The sequence below is a fragment of the Psittacula echo genome (assembly GCF_963264785.1).
Source record: "Psittacula echo genome assembly, chromosome: 3".
Classification (NCBI taxonomy): Eukaryota; Metazoa; Chordata; class Aves; order Psittaciformes; family Psittacidae; genus Psittacula; species Psittacula echo.
This window is the reverse complement of record NC_137736.1, coordinates 21,650,502-21,667,101: the sequence shown is the minus strand read 5'-3', so window position 1 is coordinate 21,667,101 and position 16,600 is coordinate 21,650,502. Positions and strand designations below refer to the sequence as shown.

The following is a 16,600-nucleotide window of genomic DNA, read 5'->3' as shown; positions in this document are numbered from 1 at the left end:
TTCCTGCGGCGAGCCGAGCGCTCCCAGGTGACGTAGGCCCCCTCTGCCAATCGCTGGGCCGCGAACGGCGGCGGGGCTTCGGTTGCCAAGGGTCCGTCACGTAGCGCTCGCCGCAGCAGGGTGAAGCGGCTCTTCCTGCAGCTGCCGCCATCGCCATGGTGAGCACCGCCGCGGGGCTGGGTCGGGATGGGACGAGCGGGACCAGGGCCGCGGAGGGTGAGGGTCAGTGGCAGCAGCTCCGCGCCGTCATGCCGGCCTCTTTCTTCTAGGCGGCTGCAGAGGCGGGCTGCGGGATGAAGCTCAGCCCCGGGCCAGGTGGTGCGGAGTGCAGCTGAGAATAACGGCCGCGGCGCGGGCCCAGGGCTCCTCTCAGGGCTCTCCTCAGGGGCTGATCTCGTCGGTGTGAGCGGGGTGGCTTAAGGTATGCCCTGGCCCGTTCTCTCGCTCCTTTCTGAGGGCTCTTGTGAGGCGCAGTCAGTAGGTAGTGCTAGTCTGCCGTTAGGTCTCGTTGGGACCCAACCAGGAAGATGTTTGCATGTTCGAGCCCCCCCTCAATTAGGGACCGGCTAGTTCGGGAAACTGGACTGCATCAACATGAGGTCGAGGGAGGTGATCCTGCTCCTTTGCTCTTATGAGACCCCACCTGCAGTACTGCGTCCAGCTCTGGAGCTCCCAACACAAGAGGGATGTGGACTCTGTTGGAGTGAGTCCAGAGGAGGCCACGGAGATGATCCAGGAGCTGGAGCACCTCTCCTGTGACGACAGGCTGAAAGAGTTCAGCCTGGAGAAGAGAAGGCTCTGGGGAGATCTTAGTAGCTTCCAGTGCCTAAAGGGGGCCTATGAGAAATCTGGAGAGGGACTTTTTACAAGAGCATGTAGTGACAGGACAAGGGAGAATGGCTTTAACCTACCAGAGGGGAGTTTTGGGTTAGATATAAGGGAGAAATTCTTCACTGTGAGGGTGCTGAGGCACTGGCACAGGTTGCCCAGAGAAGCTGTGGCTGCCCCATCCCTGGCAGTGTTCAAGGCCAGGTTGGATGGGCCTTTGAGCAACCTGGTCTAGCGGAAGGTGTCCCTGCCCATGGCAGGGGGTTGAGACTAGGCTATCTTTAAGGTTCCTTCCAACCCAAACCATTCTATGGTTCTATGACCCAGTGGGAAGGCAGCTGGTGAATTTTAAGAATAGAATACATTCTAGGTGCAGCAGTCTTTGTCCTTGCCTGGATCTTCTTTTTGGTAATGCAGGAATGTTGAGGCAGGGGCTCTAATGAAAAACCAGTTTGCACTGATAACTGATTGAGTCCCCTTTGCTGAAGGTGATACGCAAAAATCAGTGTTGCAAAGCTGATTAAAACCCAGCAATTTTGAATTGAATTTTGTACTTGAACACATATGCAAGATACATATGAAAGCCTGGCTGATGCACCTGCTAAGTGTGTTCAGCTTTAAATACCTGCCTCAATAGCTCAGGTTTGCTCCGTCTCCTCCAGCCTGTGTAGCAGCTTTGTTTCCACTTTGCTTTCAGAACACAAACTCAGGATCAGCATCTGCCACTAAAGTAGGAATGCCAGTGTTTGTTTTCAAATATAAGGGTTGCAAGTCTGGTTTAATCCAGGCAAAATTGTAATTTTCAGTTCCATGTTGAATTTATTCATGTCATCGGAAGTCCTGCTTTGTGACTTTGCACAGATGTCACTTAAGTGGAATGTTTGCTTTGTTGTAGTTGATTATCACTATGAATGTGATATATTTCTAACCTCCCTTTATTTCTGAGGTGGCACCAAGTTAACTGATAAAAGCAATGTTAAACCTTAGAAAATGTTTAATGATGAAGTTGTTGAATTTGTTTTGAAAAGATTTCAGTGACAGGAACTGCATGATCTGTTGTCATAATTCCATTGCATGATGATTTTTCTAGTTTACCCTGGTCTTTCAAGTGTTACAGCCCTGCTTCTTGCTTTTATGCTTACAAAGCCACCCATTTTCCCACTTATGTGTGCTTCCTACTGTCAGTTTCCTAAAATACAGTAAGAATAATTTGGTAGCTGAAAGACAATGGGAAAATAGGTGTTTTGGGAATGCATGCTGCCCAGTTAGGTATGGACACATGGACACAGCATCCTGGGAAAGGGGTAAGTTATGTGACTGTTAGACACTATGACTTTACATGCCTGATCCATCTCAAACATCTTCAAAACATCTTTTCTCAGGATCAGTGAATCAAACAATTGACTCAATTGACTCATCAAAAGACTCCTTCTGGTGGATTCAAATATTGATCTACAAGCTGGATTTTAGCCTCATGAACCTAATTATGTTCTGGAAGTAATGAACCGTTCATACTGTATTGCTTCCAGACAGTAGTATAAGTTGCATAATTTTAAATGTATATTTCTACTCAGAAAGAAACCTGTTATAAGTCATATCATAGCCACAGAAAGAAAAATGCAATAACTTTTTAGTGGAATCAGTTTGGAGTGTATTTGTGTTAGACCCTGTACTTCAGTCATAGGGAAACAGTACAGTGGAAACAGTTGTGTATCTTGTAAAACTGGGCACATAACTGTGGTGGAAGCTAAGATAAGGGGAGAAATGGCCTGAAATATCCTGCAGTTATATGTCTTTCTGTGACTGCAGTTTGGCTTAAAGGTCTGCTAATCATTGAAAACAGTTTTCATTGTCATCAGATCCCAGACAGTATTTCAAATCAGTTCCAAGGCATTCTGGTGTCTTGATTGCTGCTGTGGATGATGAGCAGTAAATTCCCAAAGGGAAACTTGCTTATCTCCATCTGAGATGTGCTGTCTCTCTTGACTGCTGGAATTCATTATTCTTTAATGATGCCTTTCATATAATCAAATGCAGGAATATATTGAAGTTAATGTTAGTGTCTTTTTATTAATGACTCTGGTGCACTCTGACACTTCAAAATGTTACAGATACAGAAATAGAGCATTTGCCAGAAAATAATGGCCTCTGTACGCAAGCAATGTGTCACACAGATACAGAGCATTATTGCATTTGGAGAGGCTGTACACAGGTGTAGTTGGATTATTTCCTTTCTCTCCACTCTTTAAAACAACTATTCTTACCCCTGCACACTTGCCAACTGTAGCATACATTACAAAGACTCTTTGAACAACAGCATAGACAAACATTTCTGCCTTGACCATAAAGAAATCGAGGCACATAAAAGCCGGGTGACTTGTCTAATATGATGCCATCTGACTTTGATTTTGTGGATGTAGAAGCGAATGGTCAGTGGAATTTTAGTGTCCAACTACCTTAGTTCTTTTTGCAAAGTTGAGAAAATAGATATGAAGTCTCCTGGGGTAGGTTGCCAGAGCTTGCAGTCTTGTAATTTGACTGCAGTCTTGTAATTTTGACCAGTCTGGAATATATCTGGAGATTAGCAGTTCAGCTCACTCCAACAGAAGATTTTACAAATTGTATGTTACGTGTTTGTTGTTATTACCATCAGTTCATTGGTAAAACCCCAGTCTTAGAGAACATAAACATGGAAATTCTCAATTTAGACAGGGAATAAAAATTAATAATTTCTTAAACCACTTTGATTCATCAGTGGAAAGACTTATTTCATGATTTCGAAAATGGAAGTCAGAAAATAGGAAGTGAATCAGCTGTTTCTAGAACTTGACAAAAGTTGAGTCCTGGGTTATCCAGCATATCATGGTGCAATCAGATTTTCAGCTGAAGACTTTATAAAAACAATGCAGCTCATGGGGCAGCTGTGCAACATACCTTGGTTTACAGGAGTTTAATTTGGGAACCAGTAATATCACCATACTGGATTAACTTGTAAAATGGGGTAACTTTGGTGAAGAGCTGTCATTCAGAGCTGAACATATAAAGAGACAAAACTCCTTCCTGTTAATAGACTTTCCTAAAAAGTGCATGTTTATAAGATAACTTTTAACAATTTCCGAATTATATACTTTCTGTTGCAAAATAGTTGCCATTAAAAAAACCAAAACAACAAAACACTACTACCACCACCAACCAATCAAAAAAACAAACCATTTTTAGTTCTTCCAGGAAAAGATGCAAAATCTCCTCCAAAGACAATTTCCTGATGCTTAAGATTTGCTTCTTTGGTCTTAAAACAAGACTCAATTTCGCTGTGGTGCCAGCTGGTGATTAAATTGACTTTTTTCAGCTGCATCATGGCCTGACCCTTTCAGGTGTAAGATTGCATGACAAAACCAGCTGCAAAGACCGTTTTCCTTCCTTAATGGCTAACTGTCATTTGCAACATTCATCACAGGGAAAGACAAAGTATGGTATGCAACATGAGGAAAAAATAAGCAAAATGCTATCAGGTAGCCTTTAAATGCTTATTGTATGGTGAGTCTTTGTATGAGCATCAAAAGTATGATGTGGTTTCTTCTTGAGCTAGTGTTTCCAAATACTGTTAATTTACTTCTTGAGCAGATAGGCTGTGTATATTGCAGAAAATGTAGCCAATAAAATTGCAGTCTTTGCACTCTGTCAGCCAAATGAAGCTGGGTATGATGCTGCCATCTTTATGACATTATGCGCTATATAAAATACCACCCTATAAGTTTAAAGTTGACAGGTTCAGAATCCATGAGATAAATTACCTCCTACTCTAGCCAAATCTTGGCTTTGGCTTGCAGAAATTGCCACCTCTAAAAGTAATTTTAGATCCATTGATGGCTCTTCTGATGGAGTGGCTCAAAGAGTTTACATTATAATAGTCAAAATTATCTAGGATTGCCTAATGATAAATTCTGTACTCATCTCCATTTATCACCCAGATAAAACCAGGTCTCTCTGGATCCTTTGGATTGTAGGTGCAGTTCTTAAAAACTTTGACACGTCTGTTCTCATTGTATTTTGGGTTTCTTTTTTACATTGTCAGAAGCTGAAGAAACTCAGGAATTACTCAGTGAACTGTCGCTGGGAATAAAGGAAAGTTACAAACTTTCAAATGGAAATTAAAAATAATAGAATTTGGTGACATAGCTGGTGGTTATTCAGGGAATTGTTACAGGCAGATTTGATAGGGATAAAATTTATACTTAAGAACGTCCTGCCAGAGGTCTTAAATTTTGAAAGCACATCTAGATCATTGTTAATGTATGCACACAACAGATCTCTGTAGGCTCTGGGGAAGCTTGAAAGGATGGTAATTACCTTTGGTCAAGAAGCTGCCAAGCTATAATAAGAATCATAGATTGATTATTCAGGTTGGAAGGGACCTCCAACCTGCTCAAAACAGGTCTAACCGGACAAGGCTTCTCCAGGCTGTGTACAGGCATGTTCTGAACATCTCTGAAGATGGAGGTTGCGTCCACCTCTGGGCAGCCTGTGCCAGCGTTTGACCACTCTTGAGCTAAAGTTTCTTCCTAACGTGTAACTGGAATGTCCCATGTTTCAACTTGTGTCCTTTTTGCTATTGCTGTGCACCTTTGGGAAGGGTCTAGACCTGTCTTTGGTGTCCTACAGTTGGGTAGTTGTAGAAAATAGCAAAGTCAGCCTCAGCATTCTCTGAGCTGAGCAGGCTCTGTTTCCAGCCTCATATCGCATCTTGTATTCTTTAGACCCTGGTGGCCAGTGGCTAAACACAAAAACCTGAATGTTTTATCTTTTCTGTTCAATAGCGTTCAAACAGAATAGTGTGCCTCTGAAAAGCATTTTTGACTGTTCAATTGAGCATTTTAGTGCCAGTTTCTAAAACATTGTGGTAATCTAGTATATCCAGCTAGTATACCCTGCCAATCATTAACTGGCTGGTGAGAAACTGTGATAGTAGGGAACACCTGTTTTTGTGAGTCTGAAGAGGGCTGTTTCCATGAATTGTTGCTACTGGAAATAATCACCAAAAGTACTGTTTCCTGGAAGTAAGCACTGTGCTTGGCCTAATCCTCGCAAAATATGTTGTGTTTACTTGTCTCCTTAGACAGATGGAAACAAGAGGCACTGGTGCATAAGCAACACACCAAGGTCACTCAGTTGTGTTTTGTGGGTGGAACATGGTAGTTCTCTACCAGCCAACAAAATGGAAAGAAAGAGGAAAAGCAGTGTAAGGTTTGATAAAGGGAATAAAATCTGTATAGCTGGGCTCTGGGACACGCTGCTGCAGCTTAGTAATAAGAATGACAGCTTAGCAATTTTTTGCATGTGTAACAAGAATATCATAGAAACAGAATGGTTTTGGTTGGAGGGGACCTTAAAGGTGACCTAGTTCCAGCTCCCTTGCCACTGGAAGGTGTCCTTCCACTAGACAAGGTTGCTCAAAGCATCAATCCAGCCTGGTCTTGAGCACTGTCAGGGATGGGGCAGCCACAGCTTCTCTGGGCAACCTGTGCCAGTGCTTCACCACCCTCACAGGGAAGAATTTCTTCCTTATATTTAATCTAAATCTCCCCACTTTCAGTTTAAAGCCATTCCCCTTGACTTTACATGCCCTTGTAAAAATTTCCAGCTTTCTTTTAGCCCCCCCTTTAAGTACTGGAACACTGTGATAAGGTCTCCCTGGAGACCTTGTATCAGGATATTCCCTAATCAGATAAGCACATACGAAAGGTAGAAATTCTTTGTTTTTCACACTAATGCCTAATAAAGAAGTATGTTCTCAGTATCATAGAAACTCTGTGAGGTGGCCCTTGCAAGTTGTCTTGGAGTGCTTAGCTCTGATACTCATTTAAAACATGTGGTGTTGACATTTTTGGAGGCCAGATATTGAAGAAGGCCACGTGCTTGTGTGTTAGCAGTTTTCCTGTGTGAAAGGACTTTATCACAAAGACTGTGGCGATCTGTCTTATATAATTTAGTAGTTTCTAAATCCTTTTATAAGGTTATTAATTTTGAGGCATGATGCACTAGGAAGAGACAGCAAACAGATGGCTTTTTGCAGATCATTTTGTGTGTTGATTCTTGAGGTTTAAATAAGGTGCTCAACCTGTGTTTGAGCACCAGAGGGTGCTCCTGTATTTGCAAAGAAGTGGCTCTCTCCAGAGATGGGTTCCAGAGAGCCTGTTTTACCCTCTGTATTTGCATGGAATTCTTCAGTAATTTTAACGACCTTAATTATGTTTTTAAAAATCACAGCTTTTATCACGGAAACTTCTGTTCACATGTAGCTTGTCATTAGCCTGACTTCAGAATGAAGGATATATGACCACGACATCTGTACTAGCTGAAATCTGGATTTAGTCCAACTACTTTAGAATTAATATTTGATGCAATCTGAGAAAAAACAGTATTTTAGTGTCAACATCTAGTTAAACAGCAGTGCAGACAAAATGCTTGTGTTAAATGCCCACGGCAGTGAATAAGAAATGTGTCAGGATATTGTCTACTTCACAGGATTGTAAATTGTTACTTGACTGTTATAAGCTCTGACTGATCAAGGTAGATGCAGGATATGTGGTCTTTAGAGCATTCACACAACCTCCTGAGTGCTCATGCATGTGGTATCAGCTGGCTGAAGGACCCTTCCTCCCTTAGCTGTGGTTCCAAGGCAACCAGCTGATTCTTGTAAAAAATGCTTTTCAAAAGATTATTATGAACTGAGATAATCTGAAGATGCTGTAGGCATTATGCTAATTTGAAATGCTGCTGATAGCTTTGGTTCAGGATTTGTAGGTGTTCCCTTTCAAACCTCTGCTTCCAACTGCTCATAACTTTCTGAAATTTTAACTATTCGGCTTGAAATTTTCCAGACAGTTTCTACTGGAGGTTGAAAGTATAATGGAAGACTTGAATAAGAAGGGGAGGGGAGGGGAAGGAAGAAAAATTGAAAACATTTCAGAATCCTAATAAGAAAAAAAGTAAGTTCAGTGTTCCTCTGAAGAACTTTAGTTGCAAAAAGACTGGAAATTGAAAGCTGAATGTTTGCCAGAGGAATGGTCTCTATGAAAGATGACTACCTTTGAGTATTGCCATCAGTTTTAATTTGGGGCCAAGTTTTGAGCCTTTCAAAAATGTTTTTTCCTGTAAATACAGGATAGATTGGATCTTGTAATGGGATGTGCACAGGTAGCTCAATGTATTTGGATCACATACAGACACTAACCTCATAGTTCAAAGTCAGAGACGCAGCATTCAGCAGCTGACCATGGTAATGTTAGTTTCTCCTACTACTGACTGGTGAAAAGTACCTAAACTTTGTGCTCAGATGTAATTAGGTGAGATGACATGTTATAAATGCTGTTATAAGTCAGGGAGCAGCTCTGCTTTTTGCTGATATCATTGTCAGACTCTTCTTGAGTTAGTGGAGGCAGATGAGCATGCTGAGCACTACTGACTGTACTTAGAGGAATTGCATGTGATCATGTAATTACGAGTACAATAATATAATTTATGATCTGCAGCTTTATAACCATGCATTAAATGGGGACACATTCCCCTGAAGACAAGGTGTACCTGGCCTTCTAAAGCTAAACCTGTCTTCACAGAGCAGTCAACAGCAGTATAGCATCCTTTGTGAGCTTTAGAGAAATTATATTCCATAATTAGAAGAATAACATGAATCCTGTAACTAAATACTTAACTATAACGTATAATTGCAGAGGATTAGAGTTAATGGTTGAAGATTTGAATTCTTGATTCTCTTTTATGAGAGACTGGGGAAAAAAGAATAGGTTACACTAATCATGCCTACACACTTTGTAGGAAGCTTACAGAATTTACATAATCTAGTAGTAAAAGAACAGTTCTTGTTTAGTGAATTGTCAGAACAGCAAGATAATTTCACAGATGAGAGGTGGGATTGCAGATTCCTAAATCTAGTAAGAAAATTTGAGGCCTTCAGCCTTCTAGAGCTGTGTTCATCACAACCCTTGAGCATATATGCGGATGATTACTGAACTGAGATCCCAGTCGAAGAGCAAGATTCACTTGGTTAGTGCTACAGAGGCAGAAGTATCCCCATGTTAGTTGGCAACAGATGGTCCAGCCAGCAATAGCCATAACAGTCCAAAAGGCACCTGAGAAGCCCGGGTACCAGGAATATTTGGAGTCAGATAACTGTGAATGTAAAGGATGTAGCACCTGTTTGCAGGAAGGTGAATGTAAATGCGGTTAAGTGTTTGATTGACTCATTTAATAGATTTCCAAAGATTATTAAGAATTTTAATAATTTTAAGCAATGTTTAATTAATTTGAAAAAAGTCACCTTGAATTTGTGTGAAATTTTCAATAGGTACAATTTGTTCTCTACTGGGGGAGGATAAAAAGAGATAAGCTTACAAAATTCATGAGTGCACTTCTGAATGTGAGGTTTAGATTGAGAATCATCAGCAGTCAAGACACTGCCATGGAAATTGCAGTTGCCAGATGTTTCTCCATTTGAAAAGTGATCTTCTGATTTTACTTTTTGACCAAAGAAAAGCCTGTCGAGAAAGCAGTGGCAGGTCCAACAGCAGTGAGGGGGCTACAGAATTGGAGTTCTAAAAATTATACCAGCTCATGTGTCAGAAACATGAATAGAAGAGGAGGAGGAAAATGAGTTTTAAGAGACAGAGCTAATTGAGTGCTCTATCTACACAGTATTGTAGATTTAAGTTTTGCCTGGAAAATAGCCTGTATTACAGGAACTGTGAAGGTAGAAGATGGGTTGAATAACACAATTTAATAAGTGTGCACTGCTGAGGATTCATGTGGGTATTTAAGGTACATTACAATGTTGAAAAAAAAGAGCACTTTTCTGCCACTCAATGTCATTTGTGAAATACCACCAGTATGTCTGAAGTTTCTTATTTCTGCCTTGCAGAATTGTCACTAACATTTAGTGGCTGCACTTTTTTTGCCTTTCTATTTTCTTTCACAAATGCCTTTTTTTTTAAAAAAAAACCCCGAATTATTTATGATGGAGAATTACTTGTAGTGTGTAAATAGATGTTTTTCATGCATCTGCTTTCAGCCTGTTTGCCACAGAAAACCAAAGTTTGTGATCACAGTCTGTTGGTGTGTATCTGACCACTAATTTTTTCCCCTGGGAAGTTTGAAATTTAATGGTAGATTCAGTCAGATTTAGCAGACGGATAATGATGTTCCTCCAGGTTTTACAAGACTGGGGAGAGGTGGGGAAAACCCCCGAAAGAATCTTTACAGGAAAAACTTCAGTGTGAACTCAGCCCTACTTAGGCTTCAGAGAGTCCAGGTGGGTATGAGCCCTTATTAAATGCCTGAACTGAAGAGAGGCTGAATTCAAAACAGCCAAGAAACATAAGCATGGAGAACCAGGCCTCATTATTTGTCGTGTTTGCAGAAGTACTTGTCATTCAGTAATGACAAGTAGTCCTGAGGAAAGCTGAAAGTAGTGGTTTGGGAGTTTATTTGCTTAAGATTGTTGCCTGTTGTAGTTAAACATACTGTCCTTGTTCAGCCTGACTCAAGAGCATGCAGTATCTGGAAACTATGAAGATACAGACGTCTGATGAAGAAGCAAGTGGTTTGCCTTGTGATGAAGAGACAGCATACATTTAGCTAACCATTCCTTTGCCCTCTGAAATGCATCTCTCTGTAGCAGTCCAGGCATAGACTGTATAAAAAGAAGTTAAGTTGCCTGATTTGTATAAGCTAGAATTGCTTTACAGCTTTTATAATACAAGTATCCCTTTTATTTACTAATGCCCAGAGTGGCAAGCCCTCCCAGAATAAGGATTTTGTTATAGCTGGAGAAAAGGATGCACAAAAGATGAAGTTGACTTGCCTGAGATTGCACAGAAGTCCATGAAAAGATTCACATTGAATCATAGCGTGGTTTGGGTTGGAAGGGACCTTAAAGATCACCCAGTTCCAAACCCCTGCCATGGGCAGGGACACATTCCACTAGACCAGTTGCTCAAAGCCCCATCCAACCTGGTCTTGAACACTGCCAGGAATGGAGCAGCCACAGCTTCTCTGGGCAACCTCTTCCAGTGCCTTACCAACCTCACAGTAAAATTTTTTTTTCTTTGTATCTAACCTAAATCTCCACTGTTTTAAGTTCATGCTTAAGATATGTCCCATTTGATGTCTTGACTTTTTATGTAACTTTTTTTAGAGATTCCAATGTTTCAAATGTTTTTTATTTTATTTTTTTCAGCTTTATAGATTTATTTGCAGGGGCCTGTCAGATTTAAGATGTCCTTACATGAAAGAGGAGCACTCCTAACCCACTGGCTGAGACCATCTTTGAGGCTAATTGAAGTTCCATTTTTTTGTGTGAAGTTCTGAATTCATAAGCACTCAGTGCTACTTGGAAAGCTGGGCATCCTGCGAGGCCTGCAGTTCTCTGGATAGATGCATCTGAAAGCATTCAGCTGAAACTAAAGCAAAGCTAGGGGGATGTTAGAATGGGAGAACAGGACAGCTAATAAGCGAACCATTTAGAGCAATCAAAATGCAAAGTGTTTCTGGGGCTCTTAAGAAAGCGGGTGGTATTGTGACAGTGCTTTTATCTTTGGCATGCTGGGGGAGTATAAGACTGTGCCTTTGAGGAAGGTGGAGATAGATCTGGTTGAAATTCATGACCTGCTCCTCCGACAAGGAGTTTATCAGTGACTTTCTTTTCCTTTGTGCTGGAGTCCTATGCAGAACCAGAAAGCAGAGTGAAATCTGCAGTGATGAGTGGTCTGGAAGATGAGCAATTGGTGACTTAATGAATTTTGAGGGACTGTTTCAAATAATTCATAGCAGGACTGTCATGGTTTAAGCCCAGGCTGTAAATTAGAACCACGCAGTCTACTTCCCCCCCCACCTTTCTTCCTCCCGCTCCTGGAGGGACGGGGAGGAGAATCAAAAGAATGCAGCTCCCACGGGTTGAGATAAGAACAGTTTAATAACTAAGGTATAACACAAATCACTACTGCTACCAACAATAACAATGATAAAGGAAATAACAAGGGAAGAGAATACAACTGCTCACCGACCGGTACCTCACCCCCACCCCGCAGCGATCCAGCCCTTCCAGGGACTCTCAGTTCTACATCCTGGGCATGATGTGCTGTGGTATGGAATACCTCTTTGGCTAGTTTGGGTCAGGTGTCCTGTCTGTGCTTCCTGCCAGCTTCTCCTCCTCCCTGGCAGAGCATGAGACTCACAAAGTCCTTGGTCAGGCTAAACATTCTGACCAGCAACTGAAAACGTTGGCTTTATCAGTATTATTCCCAGGCCGAAAGTCAAAACCACAGCTCTGCACTAGCTACTAAGAAGGAGAAAAACTGACTGCTGCTGCTGAACCCAGGACAAGGACTTAAATGCCTTCTGTTAGAGGTTTATGTACATCTACAACAGTAACTTCTGGACCCAATTCTGAGAATAATATTCTTGATAAAGGCTGGTCAGGTCCCCACTTCAGCCTGCGGTCTGAAGAGCATGAGGCCAACATGTGGCTAAGGAATGCCAAAATGTACAGCAATAGTAAATTTTTTGTAAAACCTACAAAGAGGAAAGACAAGGAGAAAGATGCCTGTTAACTGGCCTTTTCAACAAATGCTATTTTTTTTTTTTTTTGCCAAAGAGAGTGGCTGGCAAACTCATATACAATTGTGATTTTTTTTTTTTTTCCTTTTTTTTCCCTAAAAGCGTAAAGTAAGCAAATGTTCATGCATAAGCAGACTACCTGATGTTGGGGTCAGTCAGCTTCTTGATATCTTCACCAGAAAGGTTTTAAAATAATTTATATCCTTGTCTTTTGATACCATCCTAATTTTTATAAAAATATTCTTGCTCTTCCAAAGTATTTTTGAGAGTGCCACCAGTCTGCTTTGGGGGGGCAGGTTGTAAAAGAAATGTTTTTCTTAAAACTATTGCCAGAATTTTAGAAAGTTTCAAGGGAGTTTTTCCAGAAAGTTTGGGGGTTTTTGTGTAATAGGAGAAACACCCGTTCAATGTTCCTGTCTGCTGCTCCATCCTGTTCCTAGTTATTTTCATAGAAACAGCTTAATTCTTAGATCAGTGCTTGACTGCAGGTTTTCCCTGTGATAGCAGTTTTACAAAATACAGAGTACAGATATCAAGATGGATCCTTTTGGCTATGATTCAGCTTTTACTGAGGTTCCTGCAGTCTTTTTATTGCTTTGTTGGGGATTTATTCAGCTCACTTGATTCTTTTTCTCTCTGGTCTGATTTCAATGTCATTGAGTCGCTGAAAAGATCAAAGGAGCAGCAGACAGGAAGCAGCCTGCTTACAATGTAGCAATACTCTTCATGACTTCCAAACTTCCAAATATGTGGGCAACAGGCCATGAGCCTGTGTTGATGTGTCTTGCATGTTGAAGTTCCTGATAACATGTATAAGCCTTATAGAGACCAGATTGCTAATAGCATGTGAAGATCCATTTTCTAGATACCTCGGGGGTTTTATAATTTTAAGAAGTATTTTGATGCTGTTTTATGTGAAGTTGTCTTGAGTATTAAGTTAAAGGGATTATAATAAGCTGCAGGCTGATAACTAGTTTAAGCACAGATATTTGTTCCAGTCAATTACAGATCACAGAGATTACAGCTCAAAAGCATAAAGTGACAAACTCTCAGAAAAATACTAACTTTAAGCTTATAGATGGGACAGAATTATCTTTCTAATGGAAAAAAAAGAAACTCATGTGAAAGGCAGGATCTTAGTAAAAACATGTCGCCCGTATAATAGGAAGGGGAATCATTTCACTATTCCTTAGGCTGTGATTAAGCTGAGTGTGCACATAACCAGCAGTGGTTATGTGGTTCCTGATTCCCTGTGATCTCCATTGTAAGAGAAACTCTAGGCTGAAATTTGTAGTCACAACTAGAGGAAGAGGACAAAAGTACACACCCCAGAACAGACAAATAGTATGGCAGTCAGGAGGCATCTTGAAGCTGGAAAAACGAAATCCAGAGATATGTTCTTCATGGTTCAGATGAGAGGGATAAAATTGTTTCTCCACCTTCCCATGCAGGAGTAACTCCCTGAACTGCTGTTCTACCACAGTTGCTTCTCATGAAAACCTTTGGAAGATTTGCTTTTGTTTTACTGCAGAACAGAAGCCCTGTGGTAGTCTAAAAGGTTTACAGGACAGCTGTCCAGCTTGCTAAGCATTCTGCTACCTGGTTACGAGCTTCCTTGGCAGCTATAGAATCATAGAATAGTTAGGGTTGGAAAAGACCTTAAGATCAACAAGTTCCAACCCCCCTGCCATGGGCGGGGACACCTCCCACTAAACCATGTCACCTAAGCCTCTGTCCAAAGATGTTCTCCATGTTCCAGAGAAAACATTTCCTTCTGCAGCAGAGTTTTTTGTGAGCACAGTTCTTTCATAAGTGCTTGGGTTTAGCTGAGAATGACTGCTTCCCCCATCACTTTGAGAACTCAGTATCAGATTTATTTTGGTTTTTTTAATTCAGCTGTACTTCAGTAGATGTTTCTCATGTGCACAAAGCCATCCTACTGCATATTCACACATACCAATATAAACAAAAAAGCGTAAGCTAGCAAAACCTACACATGCATCCAAATGTTTTTCTGTACAGTTTGTTAAAAGAGGAAGGAAGAAAAAGATTATTCTTTCTGTATTCACAGGGGTGAACTCTTGACATCACTGATTTCAGTGGCTTTAGATTTTACCATGGAAAGGGGCTGTAAAAGTTGAGCTCAAGACAGCTACTCTAAAACTATCAGTATGTAACTATAAAGCGCACAGTCACTGCTGGGATTTTTAATGCTGGTAGTTTTTCCACTGATGTGAAAAGTTATGAAAAATTGTGTCTCCCCCATTAGGTATTGCTCGGTTAATTGCTTAGTCGTGAGAGCGGAGGCTATGTGTGATTTTAATGAGGGTATGGTACAGAAATTAAAGGAAAATAATGTTTTAAAGCAAGAATTTTTTTACTTATAATGTATTTATAGAGTCACTTGATTTATTATTACTCAAGCTGTTCACAGTGATGTGACTTCACTGGTGACTAATGTGTTTGAGCCATTTCCTGGGGGCGTGAGATGCTAGGGCTCTCTGGTCAAGGGCTGTGAAATCTTCCCATTTCAGGATTCAGTATTGGTCTGGAGCTGTGAGGTGCATTGAACATGATACCACCATCAGTGCTCTCTAATCACTCTGCTTTGGACAATATTTTCTCTTTGAGTTTCCTTTGTTAGGAGGATGAACAAGGATGAAACTTTGCATGTCTCCCATATTACTGTCTCATCTATGAGCCTCCTTCCCACGTTGCAGTCTAGGGCACATTAGTGAAAGGTTGTGCAAGAAAGTTGTTTGCCATACCAGTTTTGTTGATAGAGCAGTAAATTGATTGAAAGTAAGTGTTCAGAAAAGATGATTTCAGGGCTGTGAAGACTTAAATTTTTATTGCAATCCTTCCAGTATGTGATGGGAAGGGGACAGGTTTTTGTGTTTGTTTTTTGCCTTCAAAAATCCTACTCCTGCTCTAAATAAGTTATTGAAAGTCTTTGTTCTTATTTAAAAAGATGTATTATGAGCTTAGGATGTACTTGTTTTTTTTAAACTCAGGATTTTAAATTGGTTGTTGACTTGAATTTTAAATTTTTGATGACTTGGAGTGGCAGTTTTACAGTGATGCCTGAAAAGGGCTCACCAGACCATGTTCACATTACTCCATGTCTTGATTGTCTTCAGGATTGTCTTATACTGTTCTAAGACTATACGCATGAATCTGCAATAGCAAAATTGCAGTCTGTGTTTCACAGTATGCTTGTCTGGAAGGGTCTTCAGTTTGCTTTTAATGTTGAATTTCTTCGCTTTGCAGTGTGTGCCTCTGAAACCATCTACCTGTTCAAAGTCTGTTCCATATTATTTTTACAGTGTTTCCTGTAAGCACTTAAGTTTTCTTCTGATAGTGTTTTTTACATTTAGAGGTATATATTGTGATAATTTTATGTCTGTAAGGCAGGAGAAATTCTAGTTGTGGCCCAGGAGAAACTTTATAGACCTTGTTTTGGTTGTTTTAGAAAACTGTTAGCTCTCCACATTTTCCAGATACAGAATAAGAACTGATTCAAATTTTCCTGCTTGCTGATAACATTACTGGGTGTTGAGGGATTAGGTCTGCAGTGTTTTTCAAGTCTAAGTTACTTTGCCTTTGCTTGCAATGCTAAAAGAAGATAATACAGAATGTTCATTTTTGCCATTCAGCTGGGTAAGAAGCACTGGCCGGCAGAGCTTGCTGAATAAAAATATTAATATCTCAGACATTCATTATGATCTTATAAAATGAATTTCAAATGAATCTTCAAACCAAGGTTGCTTTCAAAGAAAAAAAGCAGACCAGTTCCTCACCAGACATGTAGTTTCTGGTGAGAAACTGTGCCACACAATGTATTTTCTCACTGTAAACATGAAGATGCCATTGACTGATACTAGTGACTAAGTGAAAAATCTAATGGTGTTTTCTTTGCTTATTCACAGAAACACATTACTTCTCCAAGACAAGTAAGCATTTAGAGGCTTTGGAAGTTTTGCTTAAATGAAAATTAGTAGTTGCTCTGGCAACTGCTACCTAGAAAATATATTTTAAAGTGATGCTATAGTATGAAATAAGTAGCATGATGTAATGCAGTTATAGATGACTTCATGTTGTGAGGAGGCCTTGATTAAGAATGGTGCATCTTTATTTATTTCAT

The 16,600-nt window shown here is 40.5% G+C and overlaps 1 protein-coding gene across 4 annotated transcripts in view; it reads left to right on the top strand.

Moving 5' to 3' along the window:
* Positions 1–41: 41 nt before the first annotated feature.
* The window catches only part of NME7 (NME/NM23 family member 7), a 94,575-nt gene continuing 78,016 nt past the window's right edge, over positions 42–16,600 (top strand). For 3 of the 4 annotated variants that reach the window (XR_013956389.1, XM_080612595.1, XM_080612594.1), the window contains exon 1: positions 42–158. Coding sequence is in view for 2 of the 4 variants with exons in the window: in XM_080612595.1 (XP_080468721.1) it covers positions 156–158 (3 nt within the window). In the remaining 2 variants the exon portion in view is untranslated. Of the gene's footprint in view, positions 159–269; positions 422–16,600 lie in introns of all 4 variants that reach the window. The other variant, XM_080612596.1, reaches the window with a different exon arrangement.